Source organism: Haliaeetus leucocephalus, unplaced genomic scaffold (assembly GCF_000737465.1).
Source record: "Haliaeetus leucocephalus isolate CR32 unplaced genomic scaffold, Haliaeetus_leucocephalus-4.0 Scaffold616, whole genome shotgun sequence".
Lineage (NCBI taxonomy): Eukaryota > Metazoa > Chordata > Aves > Accipitriformes > Accipitridae > Haliaeetus > Haliaeetus leucocephalus.
The window spans coordinates 6,838,274-6,855,549 of NW_010973052.1; the positions used below are offsets into that span (position 1 = coordinate 6,838,274).

The 17,276-nt window shown below is 43.8% G+C and overlaps 1 protein-coding gene across 1 annotated transcript in view; it reads left to right on the plus strand.

Moving 5' to 3' along the window:
• Positions 1-17,276, plus strand: part of ME3 (malic enzyme 3, NADP(+)-dependent, mitochondrial) — a 127,804-nt gene that overhangs the window by 87,100 nt on the left and 23,428 nt on the right. The window contains exons 4-6 of the mRNA XM_010578255.1: positions 285-360; positions 5,503-5,664; positions 8,612-8,715. Of these exons, the coding sequence (XP_010576557.1) occupies positions 285-360; positions 5,503-5,664; positions 8,612-8,715 (342 nt within the window). The remainder of the gene's footprint in view (positions 1-284; positions 361-5,502; positions 5,665-8,611; positions 8,716-17,276) is intronic.

Below are 17,276 nucleotides of genomic sequence, written 5' to 3' on the forward strand. Positions count from 1 at the left end.
GTTTGCTCCCCAAAGCAAAGGCATTTCACAAGGGTGAAATGTGCAACACCAGTGGCTGTTGAGTGAAGTTGCCATTAAGGGTCTTGAGCCTTGGGGTTTTGAAATGAGAATTTAACTTGTTATTAGCAGTCCCTTGAGGTCTCATTTCCATGTCAGTGAATCACCTGGTTTTGTGCTTAGCAGCTCATTTCCCTGCATTTTCAGGTTTCACCTGTTTTATTTTATCTTAGAGTTGTTATTTTTATTACAAGGCTTATTTTTCTTCTTTTTTATTCCTTTCTTAGGGGGTTGTTTATCACCATCCATGACAAAGGCCATATTGCAACAATGCTAAACTCTTGGCCTGAAGAAAATATTAAGGTATGTGGCATGTCTTCTGTGACCTGGGAAATTACAGGGAGTTGGGTGCAAAATGGGTTATTGAATGGAACTGCTTGGCATTATTTACAGAGTTGCCTATTTAAAAGGACAAGCGAAGAATTATTCCCTTCCTCAGGGTTTCCAGGCTAGACTTCAGTTTAACTTCATTTTCCAGTCCAGGTTGGGCTTCAGAGACTCTGTCATGTGTGTATGTGGTCAAGAACAGCTTTATCAAAGTAGCAGGACCTTGGTTAATAAAAAATGCATATAATAAATTTGTACAGAATAGGTGTCCTAGTGAAGAAGTAAGATATGTGTGTTCAAGAATTGTGTGGCTAACTTGCAATTTGTTAGATGTACCAAAGCTCTTTAAGATATCTCTGTAACTGACTTGCTTGTAGGTCTCCTTCCCAATTCCAGTGAGTCATGCAGTATCCAGAACACTGGCAATTCAGCAAATAATGTTTGATATACAGTAGCTGAAAATATTAATGACACCCCACCCAAAAAGTGATCTTGTGAAGTGTTTTTCACTAGAGCTTGGGGCTGGGCAAGTCCCTGGCATGAAAAAAAGTCAACACTTGAGACAGGTCTTGCCAGTCACCTCCTTCCATCAGACGGAAAGTACACGTGCCTGGGAATTACCCTGGCTGTTGACAGAGCTTTGGTCCCCTATCAGTTAGCTGTTTCTTCCAGGAAGAAAGGTTTGGCAGCTGAGAAAATCTTGCAAGCATTTTACGTTTCTAAGGGGAAAAAAAAAAGGAATTTATCATGTTTCCAGAAAAAGTAATCATATTCCTATAACCTTGTCTTTCGAACCATGGAGAACAGATGCAAACTAGATATTTTGTCCTTCCTCTGTCCAAAGATCTCAGTATTTCCGTTTGTTTCTGACTCAGGACTGTGAGCAGAACTCCTTATGGCTAATAGAGATGTTTTTGCAGATGGGGAAACTGGCACAGAAAGATTAGAGACCGTTGCTGAAACAGCCCCCTCTGGCACCCAAAACAGACCATAGGAAGGGCAGTGGTCCATGGAAGAGATTCAGACTATATGCTTTCTGGGTTTGCCAGACTACAAAGGCAGCTAATTTCATCAGCATCGTGGTTTTGGACCACAGGGTTCCTTGTGTGTTTGTACGCAGACTTCTCCATGCCTGAACTAGTAGGCACTGGAACACTTGAGATTTTGAGATAAGTAGGGAGGCACGTGCACTGCACCTAAGTCCCTGGAGGGACCCAGTTTTTTTGAAAAGGCTTGGACCACACTGAACACCAGCAAGAGTAAGTCCCATTAAAGACAGTGGAGAAATACTTGGAGGTGCTGCCCCACCTTTTGCTTTGTGGCTCCTTAGAGCTTCGTGGCAACAGCATTTACTGTGGAAATGGGAAATCTGGCTCGCAGGCCTGCATCCTCTGCCTGGAAGGGCTGGAAGGGTGCTCTGCTTAGCTTAGCAAAGCCTCAGCCAAGCTCTGATGTGCCCCACCTTCACCCCTCCTGAAAGAATCAGAGTGCTGGAAGCAGAATGAGTGGGAAGAAGCCGTTTCTGAGCATACTCACATGGGAGTGTGGGGTTTTTGTGTCTCTTCCAGGGTTGCTAATGAATCCTGCCATGAAGAAACATTGGATAAAATGTCGATACCCCTCCACAGTGATTCCCCTTGCTAATTGTCTCTCTGGTTCCTGAATCTTATACTCTTTTCTGTATGATAGCCCAACTAGAGCAGAAGGAATGCAGAGAATCATGCAGGATAGTGGTGTTGTAGACTGTCATCCTGGCAGAGTTCAAACCACCCCAAAATGAGGATAATCTAGAAACCATATCTCCTATTCCTAGGCAAGCTTACTGCCTTTCAAGCTACCGGACTGGCCTTCCTACTTTCCTTCCCTCCCTCCCTCCCTCCCTCCCTCCATAGGATGCTCACCCTAGAAGTGCACTCAGCATCTTGAATCCCCATCAGGATTGCTGCTATACAGGCTGTTCAGACTCATCCTTCCATCTAGCATTTTCTGTTGGTGCATTCAAGGCAGAGTGTTGTTTCCTCCTGTAAAGGCTGACATCTTCGTGCAATCAATAGAGAGAAGTGGGAATGCCAACAGTGGCACTCACCTCTCTGCGTTGCCTTGGCAGCTTGGAGGCCAGCGTAGTGCTCTGGATCACTCTGCTGGGCCAGATGTCTCCTACTTAGGCATTGCAAAACTGGGCTAGCTACATACAGCCTGTGGTCCAGAGTCATTTCAGTTAACATCAGCTGCCTGAAGACTCGGTGTCTAATCTCAGTTTGTGAGTACTTCTGCAGTGATCGATGAAGAGGGAGATGAGCATCTTCAAAGAGAAATACCCCTTTCATCCCTTCCCAAAACAGCTGCTGGAGGGAGGAGATGCACTCTGGAGGTTTCTGTCTCTCCCCATCAGCTATCAAAGAAGTTTAGAAACTGGTTAGATGATTGGCTTAAACTGCACACCTAACCTTTAGCCAAAGACTTGACTAGTCATCAAGAAAATTTGTAGCACAGCTGGAAGTAGAAAACAGGTTCCTAGTTGTTAAACCAGTGGTTTGGTTAGAAGGGTCTGTCCTGCTCAGCCAGAGATTAACGGCCTGTTTGTTGAGTTTTGATCACATGAACGTGAGCAACTAACAACATTACTTTAATATGCTTGTATATCAGGTACCCACTAAAACTTTGTGCTTTTTTTTTTCATTGTTTTTTACATCTGAAGAGCCACAAACAAATGTGAATCCAGTTTCCTCTCTCTGATACAGACACCAGTCTGTAGTCTCCCGTGCTGTATTTTCTGTTCTCCTGTATTTTTCAGTGTTATCTTGGGGAGCTTTGGTACCTACAGAGTGCAGCCCATCTAAGACTGTGATGGGTACGTAAGTGCTATCGAGAAGTTTTTAGACTTGCCTGAGAACACTTATTTATTTGGATGAAAGGGGATCTGTGCTTCAGAGCAATATTTTGGTTCATTAGAAATGAATTCTTTTTTTAGAAAAGGGATTCTCTGCATAGTTAGGATTTTGACTCCTTTTCATTTAATTTGCATCAGTTTCAGGATGAACCTGTAGCAGTGCATATGCTTGCTGCTTTCCCTATTCCCATTACTGCCTTTCAGTCCCAATTGCATCTGGGTGTGGTAAAGTGAGCACACACCCAGAAACAGATGGAGCCCACCCAAAAAGAGACTTACCCATCACTAACACTTCACATTGACTCAGAAGGAAAAACAAATAGGAAAATGTTAGAAAATGGAGGCGGATAAGTGTATCACTGCCATGATTGTGAATTTCTGGTGGCAGGGCTTGTTCAACCTCTAGCCTAAGGATAGGTGTGTAGTCCTTTTAGTTTTACTAGGTTTTTCATTGAAGGTTCTCTTTCAGGAATTCTAACTCCTACTGACAAGGAACTGGCAACAGCAGAAAACCAAGTATTCTACATATAGCAGGACCATTTCAAAATAGTCTCTATTACGCTGGAGGGCAAAATAGATGTAAAAAGCAGAATAGATGCATGAGTCCTCTGTATCTGTAGTTTCTCCTCAGGCTTATTCCTGAACTATGTAATGTAATGTAATTCTGTTCTGCTGTTACAAACAGTGGTTTATGTTGAGGGAGAAAATAGCCTTGGGATGTGTATATAGTTTATGCTGAATAAGAGCATTTGGTTGTTCATTGTGAAGCTACAGCACAAAAATTTAAGTCCTTCCATGGTTTTTCCCTTTAATCATCTGAAATATGCAGGGAAAGGACACTGAAACAGATGAGTATGATTCTTCCTGAAATAGGAAAGTGCAGCAAGAGGTCTATTCCATTCCTAAACAAAGAGATGCTTCTCCATCACAGTAGTAAACCAATGTATCTTTATTACCCACCCCCTCCCCAAGGAAGTACATCTATTGAGATAGCTTCTAATCCCCCATTCTCTTATTTCTCACTAAAGCACATGCATGTGTATGTCCTAAGTTTAGCCTTAACTTTGCAGATCAGCAAATAAAGAACTTCTCTGCAGTCACCTTCTTTGAAATCCAAGCTAGACTGTGCACTTGAGTCCCCCACAGTCTGATAAAGTATTTGGTGTGAGCACTCTGTTCTCTGAAGTGCTGGGACAGTGTTGAAAGTTGACGTTTGTTATCGTGTTTACAACTTGTCTCCCACAGTGGGACTGGACACCAGTATACTCCTGTTCTTACTGGATTTCAGAACTGCCCCAAAGGATGCCGGACCCTGGGGACAAAACTAACCTAAAAATGGGGAAGTTTAGTCAGATCTGCTTGGTCATTTGCCTCCTGAGGTCTCAGTGATGTACAGTGCAGGTTGAACAGCTCAGCTTTAGGCTTCTAATTTGGACATCATTAAGGAGGCTTTTATTTCCCTTCTTGTCACAAAGAAATAATACAGTAATGAAAAAAACAGAAAAATATGGATGAGAGATTTTGATGAGTTGGCTTATTACAGTATTGCCGAAATGCAAAAGGCCAATTGCACAAAGAGTTAAATGGCAACTGTTTAACTCCCAGCTGGGTGGGAAAAAAGGTCTAATATTAAACACATAGAGTGGGAGCCTCTCTGCAGTCCATGCTGCTGCCCATGCTGATGGCTTCTGTCTACCTGCCTTGCAGTCAGGCGACCACAAGCAACGGGACCCAGTTACAATGAGTTTTGTTTTGATTATCTGAAGTTGGCTACTCCACAGCTACTCTACAACAGTGTGAAGACACAAGCTTGTTACTTCCACAGATGCAGTTCATAAGCATGAACACTTTTGTACAGAGCTCTTTTTCCAGAAAAAAAGAAAGGAAAAATCAAGGCCAGATCTCTTCTGCGCAGCTTCTGGTTATACAGCTGAGGATGCACAAAGAGCTGTGGTGGTTGGGCTCTTCTACAAGTGAATTGAAGTGTTGGCAAGCAGAGCTGCTCCTCTCCCATGCTGCAAGCAGCTACCCATCAGCCACACTATCTCCACTACAAAAAATGAAGAGCCCTTTATCACTAACAGCTAATGAACATGGGATCATGTAGAAGGAGCAAATACCCATTGCACAATGCAACTGCAAAATGGCATCGGTGTGAAGGCAGTGGAGCTGCTTTTGCTTCTATTGCCTTGGCAACACCATACAACAGTCTCTTTTGATCCTCCTAGGCTATCGTGGTGACGGATGGGGAGAGGATTCTCGGTTTAGGAGATCTAGGAAGTTATGGCATGGGTATCCCAGTGGGGAAGCTTGCTTTGTACACAGCTTGTGGTGGAGTTCACCCGCAACAGTGTCTCCCTGTCCTGCTGGATGTTGGCACAGACAACGAGGTAAGACCTCCTTTTTTCATAAATCTGTCAGAGGGGAGAAGGGATTGAGATTAATGCTTATCTGAGCCAGTTCCCTAAATGTGGAGGGAAAGCCAGAGACATCCAAGATGAGACGATGGCTAGACCAGCACTGCAGGGATGTAGGCAGGTTTCATTCCTGTTTGATGCTCAAGGAACTGTTGTTCTTATGGGGCATTAAAATAAACACTAAATAGCCTCATGGTCCCCTGGTGAGAAGACTCAGAGTGTTGCCAGTTGGAGCTGAAGGGTCAGCTCGAACTTGCAGGATGACAAGGTGAGTTGAAAGATTTTGTACAGGAAGTCCTAGATTTATTCTTCCTCTGGTAATTGTGAGAAAACAGGCAGATACTCGTGTCTGCGTGGAGGTGACTGTATTCCAGAAAATGGAGAATCCCTGGTGGGTGTTTTGGGAATGATTAATTCCAGTGTTTTGTCAGATTGCACACTTTACTGCACATGATAACCAGACAAGAGGACTGCATCTGTTTGCAGATTTTTGCCTTATGACTCTGGCTCAGAAAGGCCGAAGTGCAACATTTTAGCAATGCCAGAATGGACATCTGTGAGGATGTCTTTTTTAAAATGAATATCCTATAGTTATCTGTGAGGGCCTGGGTTTGTCCATTTTTGTAAAATGTACTTGTGCCTCACTTGACCCCAAGTAAACCAAACACATGTTTCTTGAGAGAAATAACAAATCTGGGGTATAAGAGCTTTGAGTTTGTGTATGAAGACAAACGAGTGCCGATGCTTTCAGACATGCCTACGCTCACTGGAAGGCTAGATTTTCTGCAGCTCTTTCGCTCCAGACCCAAGTGTCTCACACTGGACACTTGGAAAAGAATGAAAGAAAACAAAATCAGTGGCCACAGATGACATCTGGGATGAGATTCTCAATTAACTGTTTGGTCTCTAGTTCCAGGATTATTTTATCCCTTTAGCATAGTGGCCTGTCATGGACTTGTGGAATACAGGGTGTGCTCATCTCAGCCTGATCCGCAGTCTTTCCTGAAAAGTGGGATCTCTGACTTCAGGCCCTCTGAGGCTAAAGCAGGAATTAAGTTTCAGTCTCTCACTTTGTGGAGTTTCCAGTCAACAGAGCATTGTAGTTGACTTTGGCTCCTTCATCTCTTCCTTCTCCTCCATGCTGGTCTGCACACCACCAAGTGTCAGCATGCTTCGAGCCCCCAGCTGGAGCTCCCCCTCCAGAGGGACCTGCGTCTAAGTGCTTCCCTTCCCATGGGAAGCTGCTCTTTCTATCTGAGCATCCAGGGGGACTCTAAAATCCAAAGTGGCACCAGTGATTTTTGGGCATCTCCAAGGGTCAGATGGTGTCAGAGAAAGGGACTCCCAGAGTCAGTCTTGGGGACTTTTGTTCTGCCCAAGATCAAGTGTAGCATATGTGTCCAGGAGCAACTCTGTGAAGCTTGTTTCCACAGCTGGGATTAAGATGTAGAACTTCCTGTTTTCCAGCCATATAAACAATATATTTCTTTACAATATCAATAATTTTTTTATTTATTTAATGGCTTTCTCATGTGCATAAACCCAGCTTAACCCAATCCTAAGCACGTCATACAAGCATCCTGCCCCACGACTAAACTCTTATCAATGCAGAAAGACACCCCCTGTAGGCGTTCATCCAGTTCATCTCTGCCTGTTAATATATGGTGAGCCTAAGGGCACTGTGTTGCTAACACAGGCACCTCAGGTAGAGTGGAGTAAATACAGCAGTCATACTATATTTTTAGCATCAACTCCCAGCTTCTCTTTCTGACAGTCCATAATATTTTGTATATTCTTTCAGCAAATTAGTCTTTTTTCAGAGCTTGGCATTTCTCAGCTTGCCTATGGGAGAATTTTATACTCCATGAACCAGCCCCAGAGCCATGGTGCTAAAGGAGCAATCAGTGAAGTAACGCAAATGGGTCTGCTTTCTGTTTCATGGCCCTGAAGAGTTAATGTATCAAACTTAGAGGAAAACCTCTTTCATCTTTCCTTCTAAGGGAAAACAGCTGTGGCTGTAAAAACAGATCTAATTTTAGCATGCCTGCCAATATTTAGGGCCCCTATGGCTGCAGGACAATAGGTTTGAGATGGCTTGTCCCCTTCTCGTGTGGATGATTCAGTTCCTGAAGCTGGAAGGGAAGTAGAGCTGCTTTGCAGTGACTCACAGAGGTGTTGGCCCACCTGTCTCCTGCCACTGTTTGTCCTGTAATTTTTCCTAAAATATATGCTATTTCCATGCTGACTTAGTCCTTTTTAGGTGGCTTAGGGGTCTTGACTTAACACCTGCTGGATTGGTTGGAGGAATGGCCTGTTTTTATATTCCTAGAGGAGCCAAAAAATAAACTAATCTGTTGTATGAAAATACCTTGCCTTGACACCTGCAGATAACTGAGGTGAATGCTAGGTAGGTGCAGGGTTTGGGAACATTTTGGCATCTCATCGCTAGTTCTGGTCAACTCTGGGCTGTCACCTAAAAGCCTATATGACACGTCATTTCAAGCTACTTCAGGCGATCTTCATTGCTCAAAGCAATGGTCAACAGCTTTCCTGGTAACCTCAGTGCAAAATTAAGAACTGAATGAACAGTAAACACTCCAACGCAAGGTCAGTTTTATTCACTAGGAGTGAGGCACCTTGGCAGGGAGCCTTGTGTAGAGCTGTTCTGGGGATGCAGAGCTCCATTTCCTACAGTAGTCAAGAAGCATTACATCCCTCCAACTTTATTTACACAAAAATATAGTCCGTAGCTTCTTAATGAAACACTTTCTGCTCGGGAAGAGCTGTGTGAGCTGGCCTTCACTGCATAGTGAGTAAAATTAATATGACCACAACAGACAAACTTTTTGGGTAGGCTGGGACATAAATCTCTGTCCATCCATGGAAGAGAAGATGTCAACAGAATTGCTTTGTGTCCTAGGCTCTTCTGAGTGATCCACTCTATATTGGACTGAAACACAAGAGAGTTCGTGGGAAACAGTACGACGAACTGATTGATGAGTTTATGCAGGCAGTTACCAACAAGTAAGTGGGATTATATACATGGCTCCTCTGGGCTGCTTCCATTTAAGAACAAATGTTGCAACTCATGAAATAAATGTTAATATAATTGATCGTCCAAGCAAAGAAAGGTCATTTAAATGCAAGTCTCCTGGGTGGTCTACAAATGACTCTTTGTACTTGAGCACTCTGTGTCAAAAATATTTGTCTTCAGAGAACTGAAATGGGACTGACTATTTATAACCATTTCCTGTCCATATAGACCAGAGGTGTCAAACGTATGCCCTGTGGGCTGTATCTGGCCTCCATCATGCATTTATGAGCCTCATTCAGCATAGGCAGAATCTAAACTTTGGTTTGTTTACATTTTGTAAAGGAAGTTTCTACTTTCACCATTGTGAAGGAAATCATCTAAATGGAAATGGCATGTTAAATGCTGATGTCCATGTGAGTCTGCAGACTGCCTGTCTATCGCTTTGTTAAAAATAGGAGCTTCCCTGCTGGCTTTAAGTGCAAAGTGAGAAGGCCAGGTTTATAAGCATTGTCTTTTTAACGGTGGGACAGACAAAGTGCATATTTCTATTCTTACTTACTAGCTGGGATAGAAGGTCTCTGATGTACCAGGGAGTTTGATATGGGAAGAGCAGAAACACAACCTCAGTGCTCTATGTGCATCTCTTGCACTGCATTGAGTTCCTCTTTCTAAAAAAAAGAAATATATTAAAATCTCCTTGACTATCTGGAGAGGTTACCATAAGAAGGAAAGTGAGAACAACTGTTAAGGAAAAAAATAATAATATTTGGAAAGCCCCAAGCTCCTAAGCAGCTTTTTCTGCCTTTCCTAAAGCAGCAGATGATATTGATAAGGAGTGGAAGAGAGCTGCGGTCTGTGCCTGATTAATAGGCTGCTGCCTGTCTGTATGTTGTAGGGTCTTTTCTTCACAGCTGAAGGAGCAATGTTTGATCATCCCTCTTTCTGTGTCTCCAGCCAGCTCTGTGTGTGTGTGTGTTCCTGCATAAGTGGAAGGGAGTGGGTGGTACGTGTGTCATCAGCTCGCCGTTCATCCTGTCTGCCTTGAGGTGGGAGGCATCACGTCCAGTGTCTAATGACAACACCTACCTGCCCACTGAGGAGCATATCTTTACGTACGGCCTGACCGCCCAGCTGGCTGTGGGTGGAGGGATGTAGGAAATAGGGGCTGAAATGCTGAGGACCATTCAGTCACAGCTGATGAACCGAGTTTTGAGAGGGGTGAGTGCGTCATGGAGAATTTCAGCATCTGTTGATGCGGTGGCTCTGTGCAGTGTTGTGCTGCACTCCGTGCACATGCAATGCTGCTGTTAGGACAGGAGTCTCTCCTTTGCTGTTCAGCATCATGGTGTAGACATATCCTGTATGACAGCCAGCCAGTACATCAACCCACCCAGCTGTGATTGCCCACTCACTGTGTAAAGATACTTGCTATCAGCCAGTCCTATAGCCCCTATATCTGTGAATATGAACACAATAACACTGCCTTGCCTGTTGGATTAAAAATACCTAAGGGTGACTGCAGAGAAGAGAATTTTCTGTTTGTGCTCTTGTTTGTCCTTCTTTATATTTGATAAGAAAGCTTGACTGAAATGTCAGTTGATAACAGTGTAGTATTATGTTAGACACTTGTGGGTTATCTAGGGGGAAGACATTTTTGGAAGCTAGAAAGCTTGTAAAACACAGCTAGGAAATCACAAGAGGCTGTACAAGTAGAAAAGATTTGAGAGCTGTCAGGGTTGATTTGTGGGTTTTTCTTTTGTTTTGATTGTAGTCACTAATTAATCCTTCAAGGAAACTGTCCCACTTCCTTCTGGCCAGGAGACCACAGGGGTATTGGAGTCTTGGTGTTGATGATAGAATGGGAACAACAGAATGAGAACCCAGATGATGGTCTCAGCCATCATAAATTTGGCTCTGAGATTTATGCTTGTGGTGTTAAATGTAAAGCTCATTGCACCTACTACTCCTGCGATGTCAGTGACAGGGCCAGAAAAACAATTTGCCTTTTCTGTGCTTGCTGCTGGAAAGGAAGGATTCGCTGTTATTTTCCTGTGTTTAGTTTACATGAGCTAATCTCCACATTGCAGGGAGAAGACACTCAGCCATGAAACAATGAACTTTTATCTTGGGAGGAGGTGATGTCATGTCTAATGCTTTCATCCAAGTACCGGGAATCAAGTTCCTGGGGCCCCTGTCTCAGCCTTTCTATTTCTCTTACCCCAGATGAATTGCCTGAATGCAATAAGCCCCCAAGATGTTCTCTGCAAAGTGGGGCTGGGAAATTCCACTTTGCACTCCTCCATTCACATCTGTAAAGTATATGGAGGTCCTTGAGTGAAAGGAGCCATTACCCTATATTATCATCCTGACCACCAGCATGCTTTAAAGCATTGTTGGAGTGTGATCCTCTGTGAGCTCTGGGCTGGTGAATAATCCTGCTATCAGCCTGGGTTTGGCAAACTTATATGAAACAGATTCATTTGGTCTCAAATTTCCACTGGAATGACTGGATGCAACCCAGTAGGAGCTCTTGCTTCTGTTACGAAAGGAAGCAGAAACTGTTCAGAAGGTCAAGAAAATGCTGTATTATTGTAGCCTGCTTCCATGTGTGAGGAAACCTGTGAGTAGGAACTGCTGCGATCTTCAGTCTGCTGTGGTTTCTTATGCAAGTCTATAATGTCCCATGCAAATTCAGTTATTTGGGGAGGAACCTTTTGGGTTGCCACAAGTCTCTTGCAATTTGGGGGTTTCCTTTTCAGCTTGATGTTCATGCAGAAATTCTGTCTGCTTCCTGAGGGTACTTCAGCTTCTCATGGAAACCATTTGTCAGTTCTTCTGCAGGAGTACCTCCCACCCTGTCAAATCACTGCTGGCTCAAGGGACATTTGTCACCAAAGTGGAATGTGTCAGAGCCCACAAGAAAGCCAGGGGAGTGAAGATTTACTCTTCTAATGGAATAATAATATCAAACAGATGTGAAATTTCTATAGCTGGAGACCCCTACAGTCGGCAGAAAGGGCTTCTGGTCTCATAATAGCCACCTAGTAATGAAACAAGGAGTGTGTCAGAGGCTTCGGAGTTAGCACTTACAGTATTCTGAAATAAAGTGTGACTTCTGGGCAATTTTAGAAAGAAAAGCCCTTTCTGAAACAGCTGGATAAATTTCTGCATTTTCCTGCTGCCTAAACCTCCATTCATTACTCTTTCACCTAAAACACATGAAATGACTGAGCTCTTGTTAAAAAGAGCTCCAAGCTATGCATTTTGCTCCTCTTGGGAGGCAACTACATGCAGAATTTGGCCTGTTGAGCCTAGCCTATGACTGAATGAAGCAGGCTGACAAATTGCTGTTTTCTCACAATGAGTAATATGCTTTGTATGGGAAAATACACTGCTTCAGTTCTCCCTCTCCTCGGTTACCACGGCAAAGGGCAAGTCAGTCTTATTCTTGAACTGGTACATTTTTGTAGGCTGGAATAAACATTTACCCAGAGTGTCCAAGGATCATAAATGCACTAACCCGCAGAATTTCTGGGGCTTGCCTGTATGAACAAATTAAGGTTGAAATCAAAACTACATGGGAGATGCGTTGTGCTGGGGCATGTTCTCTGGGCTCTGAAGGGCTTCGGCCCAGCAGCTACAGTAACCGTGTCGCAGAAGCCTCATTAAGCTGTCATAACTTCACTCCCCTTTCCTTTCCCATCAGTGCTTATTAACAGGGTGACCAGGGTAACAGAAGCTTTCTATCAGCCTGTGCCATATGGCAGAGCACAGAAGATATCAAGAGATCAAGCACTCAGTTTCTCAAAATGGGAAAAGAAGGAAATTAGCTCTGCTGAGTTTGTTTTTCCTCTTTGCCTAATCCCTTCCCAGTACTTTTACCCACAAACATAGCAAGTCAGGTCCCATGTGCTCTCCAACAAGCAGAGCCTGTTTGAAAACAAGCTGCCTCTGTTCCAGCAGTTCTCCAGGGCCGTGGATCACAAATTCGCCAGCACCTTTTGGAAACAAAATCACCAGTACAGATGCCCTCATATTATTTCTTCAGATGCTGTAGTTAACTTGGCTAATTGAACATGAAAGACCAGACTTAAGTCTCTAGGCACCACTGGCCTCCACAAAGCCCTGGCATAATACTGCTAACACCCAAAGTCCCTCCTCAGCATCTACGTGTCTGTTAGGAGACCTGCACAGCATCACCAGTGCCCTGGCAGGGCTGATGGTATAGACTGACGCCAGCCTTCATGGGAATACAAGGTGGATATTCTCCTTGCCTGTCTACCCCAGTTACCATGGCCAGAGGGACTCTGACACCATCCAGAAGGGAAAAGTGATGGTAATGGGAAGAGCCACCCGGCTGCCCGTTATCCCGGCTTGATGTGGGATGAGCTTATCAGCCAGCTCCTGTGATCTGCTTTTAGCCACTGGGTGATATCTGAAGAACAATATTTAGGTTTTATTAGCTTGATTTTCTGCTACTGAGGAATGATTGAGCTCCAGATGTGCTGCTACAGGATCACTGTGGTAATGGACTTTTATTACCTTGCCTTCAAATCCTTTGGGATAACGCGGTTACGGATGTTGAAAAGCCCTCTGCCATAGGCTTTCTGTCTGTACTTTCCACCTAAACCACAGCTGGTGTAGAAAGATGTAGCTGGAGAAGATCAGTTCGTGCGGATGGCAGGTGGTGTGGCTCCATTCCTTGTTGTCTATCAGAGGGTAGCTCAAGGCTACATCTGTGGGTCAGCACTAATATAGTTGCATCTCCTGCTTATGCCATGCTCTTAAGAAGCCTTGTACCTCCAGCTGCAGTCTTTCCTCAGACACACTGCAGGGAGGATGATGTCATTTTGCATAAAAACACAGGAATGGCCATAGCAGCCATTACTGCTGGTTTTAGGAAATCATGAGATATGTGCGCAAAGAGTTGGGATTTTTTTTTCTGCTGTAAGGACTATAATGAAGGTTGACTATGATTTTTCAGGATCTTTTCCAAGAACTTTGTGATTGATCTTGGTGTGATCTTGCCCCGTATTCTGTCTCTAACAGTAGCTCATAGTAGATGCACTGGCATATGACTGAGAACAGCCAGCATGCAATTCTTGGCATACCCCCCAGCTTTCAGTCATGCAAGATTCAGGGATTTCCTGCTATCTTTTTGCTTCAAAGGTCACTTTCATTGACTTAGCACTCAGTGAATCCACAGCAGGCTGTATGCCTCAGAGCATGGTGGCTGTATTTATGTTGGCAGAAACCTAGTGAGACTCCTACTCAGCGTTAGAAAGAGTCTGCAGCCTAAGGTGATGGCGAGGCAGGGAGTGGGTCCTGTTGGGTTCATGATGCAGCTCCCTGGCATAGGATTTCTAAACCCAGGACCCAGAGTTCTAGATTTTGTATTGGCTACAATACAAAAGGCTACAAGTTTTTGCAAAACTACCACCCGTTGGCTCTAAACACATATTCTAGCATAAAAGCAGTTGCATTTTTGTCTCAGTCATGACAACCATCATAACAGCTACATCTGCTGTAACAGTCATGACTTCTAATGTGGATCCTTGGGTCCAACTTTCAACGCGCTATGATTAACCTGGCAATCAATGAACCTTACTTATTACATTTCTATTTCAAAATGAAGTAAGATATGATCCTGTTTTCTAACTTATCTCTTCATCTCTCCTTTTTACACTGTTAGAACTATTTAATGAGTGATATAAATAGTGCTATTAAATCACATCACAGTGCTGAGTGAGGGTTTGAAGGTTTTTTTCAGTGAATTCAGAACCAGAATGTCAACTTTTACTTTAATTTATCAAAATTTTAGTTTTCATTGTCGGTTTTTAAAGGGAAAACTTGCCTTCCTCTTAGCTCTCTGGAATTAAAGGCTTTTTCTGATGTTAAGTGTAACGTCTGTCTGCAGCCTGTAAGCACACAAATGTTGTAAGCTCTCCCTGTAAACAACGGTGCACTTGCCTGGCCCCATGCCTCCAAGTAGTAAACTTGTCTTGCTGTTATCTCTTTACCTGTCTGGGTTTCCTCTTCTTGGCCACAAACATATACAAACATGCAAGCACTGCAATCCCAACGTGAGATTTCTGAGACATGAATGGCAATACAAAAGCCTTGGTCTTCTAGGACATGCTTATGCTTTTTTGTAACCCTGCCCATTGCAAAGAGCCCAACAACCACACCAGAGCTGCCACCTGGGCTATCAGCAGACTCAGAGGTGGGAAGGAACTGGATCTCCAATAGCATGGGGTGAACAAAGGTACTTTTTTCCATCTAACCCTCTTCTTAGCTTGGCACCAGTGTTTGCTTATTTAAGATTGCTGGTGCTGTCTCTATTTCTAATGTAGATGAAAACGTATCTTGTTCTGTGCCTTGAGTCAACCTTGGTGTCAGATGAGACAACAGCCTAGTTTTCTTCCACTCTTGTTTGTGAAAACTCAGTTTGCAAAGACTATGGGAACGACTTGCCTTTTCTCTCTCTGAATCGTAAAATCACAGAATAGTTTGGGTTGGAAGGGACCTTAAAGATCATCTAGTTCAACCCCCGTGCCATGGGCAGGGACACCTTCCACTAGAGCAGGTTGCTCAAAGCCCCATCCAACCTGGCCTTGAACACTGCCAGGGATGGGGCAGCCACAACTTCTCTGGGCAACCTGTTCCAGTGCCTCACCACCCGCACAGTAAAGAATTTCTTCCTAATATCACATCTAAATCTACAGTTTAAAGCCATTACCCCTCATCCTGTCACTACACTCCCTGATAAAGAGTCCGTCCCCATCTTTCCTGTAGCCCCCTTTAGGTACTGGCAGGCTGCTATAAGGTCTCCCTGGAGCCTTCTCTTCTCCAGGCTGAACAATCCTAACTCTCTCAGCCTGTCCCCATAGGAGAGGTGCTCCAGCCCCCTGATCATCTTCATGGCCCTGCTCTGGACCTGCTCATGTAGGTCCATGTCCTTCTTAATTTGGGTGCCCCAGAGCTGAACGCAGTACTCCAGGTGAGGGTCTCATCAGAGCAGAGTACAGGGGCAGAATCCCCTCCCTCGACCTGCAGCCCAGGTTACAGTTGGCTTTCTGGGCTGCGAGTGCACGTTGCCAGCTCATATTCAGTTTTTCATCCACCAGTATCCCCAAGTCCTTCTCCTCAGGGCAGCTCTCAGCTGGCCTCTTGAGGAGGTGCCTGACCAAACTGACCCTTAAACTGTGGCCAGGAATTGTATGGCAGAGTACTGCTGGTCTGACCAGAAGCCTGCCAAGGATCACGCTAACAATTTAACAGTAACAATGGCCTTGGGTCACTGGCCAGACGCAGGTGCTAGTGTTGTTTAGCTTCCTAGAATGGACTTTGTTTTTCCAATCCTAAATGCTGATTATTTGCCAAGCGTCATTTTTTTCTGATGACGGGCTCCTTTAAGGAAAATTTCATTTTTCTTGGAAATCAGAACTTTGCTTGCCAGTGTATCAAGCAGCAGTAAGAAGAACTCAAGGACAGGGGCAAGGACAATTTGGTGGTTCTCTGCGTGGTTTTATCTAAGACTATGAGTAGGAGTTGCAGTGCATCAAAGCAGATTCTTATATCATGAATGACTGAAAGCAGTGCTACAAATTGTCAATTCAGACAAGGATTGGAACCTCCTTCTTGTGATTCTTTCCATAAAGGAACTGGACCTTCTTGCAAATACAATTTTTTGCATGCATGTAGGAGTTTTTTATACTCCCTGCTCATGGTGAAAAAAAATGCCCTTTTGATACTGATCAGCAAAGGCACTGCACAGGTCCTCAGGCCACCCTTGAAGTTCTGACTTGTGCAGTTTTGGTCAGATGCTTCTCAAATGGTAACTGCTGCCTCATGAATTTTTTCCTCTCTGACCTCGTGGCTCCTAATGAGGCTGGATGAACTCAAAGAGGTACATACAAATGAGGATGAAAGAACCAAGTTGCATAATGAGATTGTTCAGGCAATTGAGAAGTCTCCTAAATAACGAAGCTAAAAGCAATGTCATCAGGAAAACATCTGCCTCCCTCTTCTGGGATTTACGCTCCTTTGTTCCACACTTCATGCTCATCCAAGAGAGATGTGCATCATCCTCTATAGGGGATACAGACTCTAAGAACAGCATCTTTCCTGTTAGCACAGCCCAGAGATTTAGCGTAGCTCTAGTTTGATAGTAACAGTGCTGGAACAACAGTACAGTGATAAACAGAGCGTGAATCCTACACTTGTTTGTTTTCCAGGAAATGGAATAATTTCTTAATAAATACTTTTGGGTGGTAATCTTTACAACAGACTTGTAATATTGTATGTGTTTATCTTCTAGAGGCACCCTTCATTAGGGTGACAGTCTTATACTATTATTTTGATCAATAGCATATTATTTCATTAAAAATCCTGTTTGTGCAGAATTTGCTATGCAAGGTCTGGAGATCAGACAAAAATGAGTGTATGGGACCATTCTATAAAGCATTTCCCAGTAAGGCCATTTTTACAGGAAGGTTTTTGCAAGGTATGGGAGAGAAAGCCATAATTTGGGTCATAATTATTTGTGGCA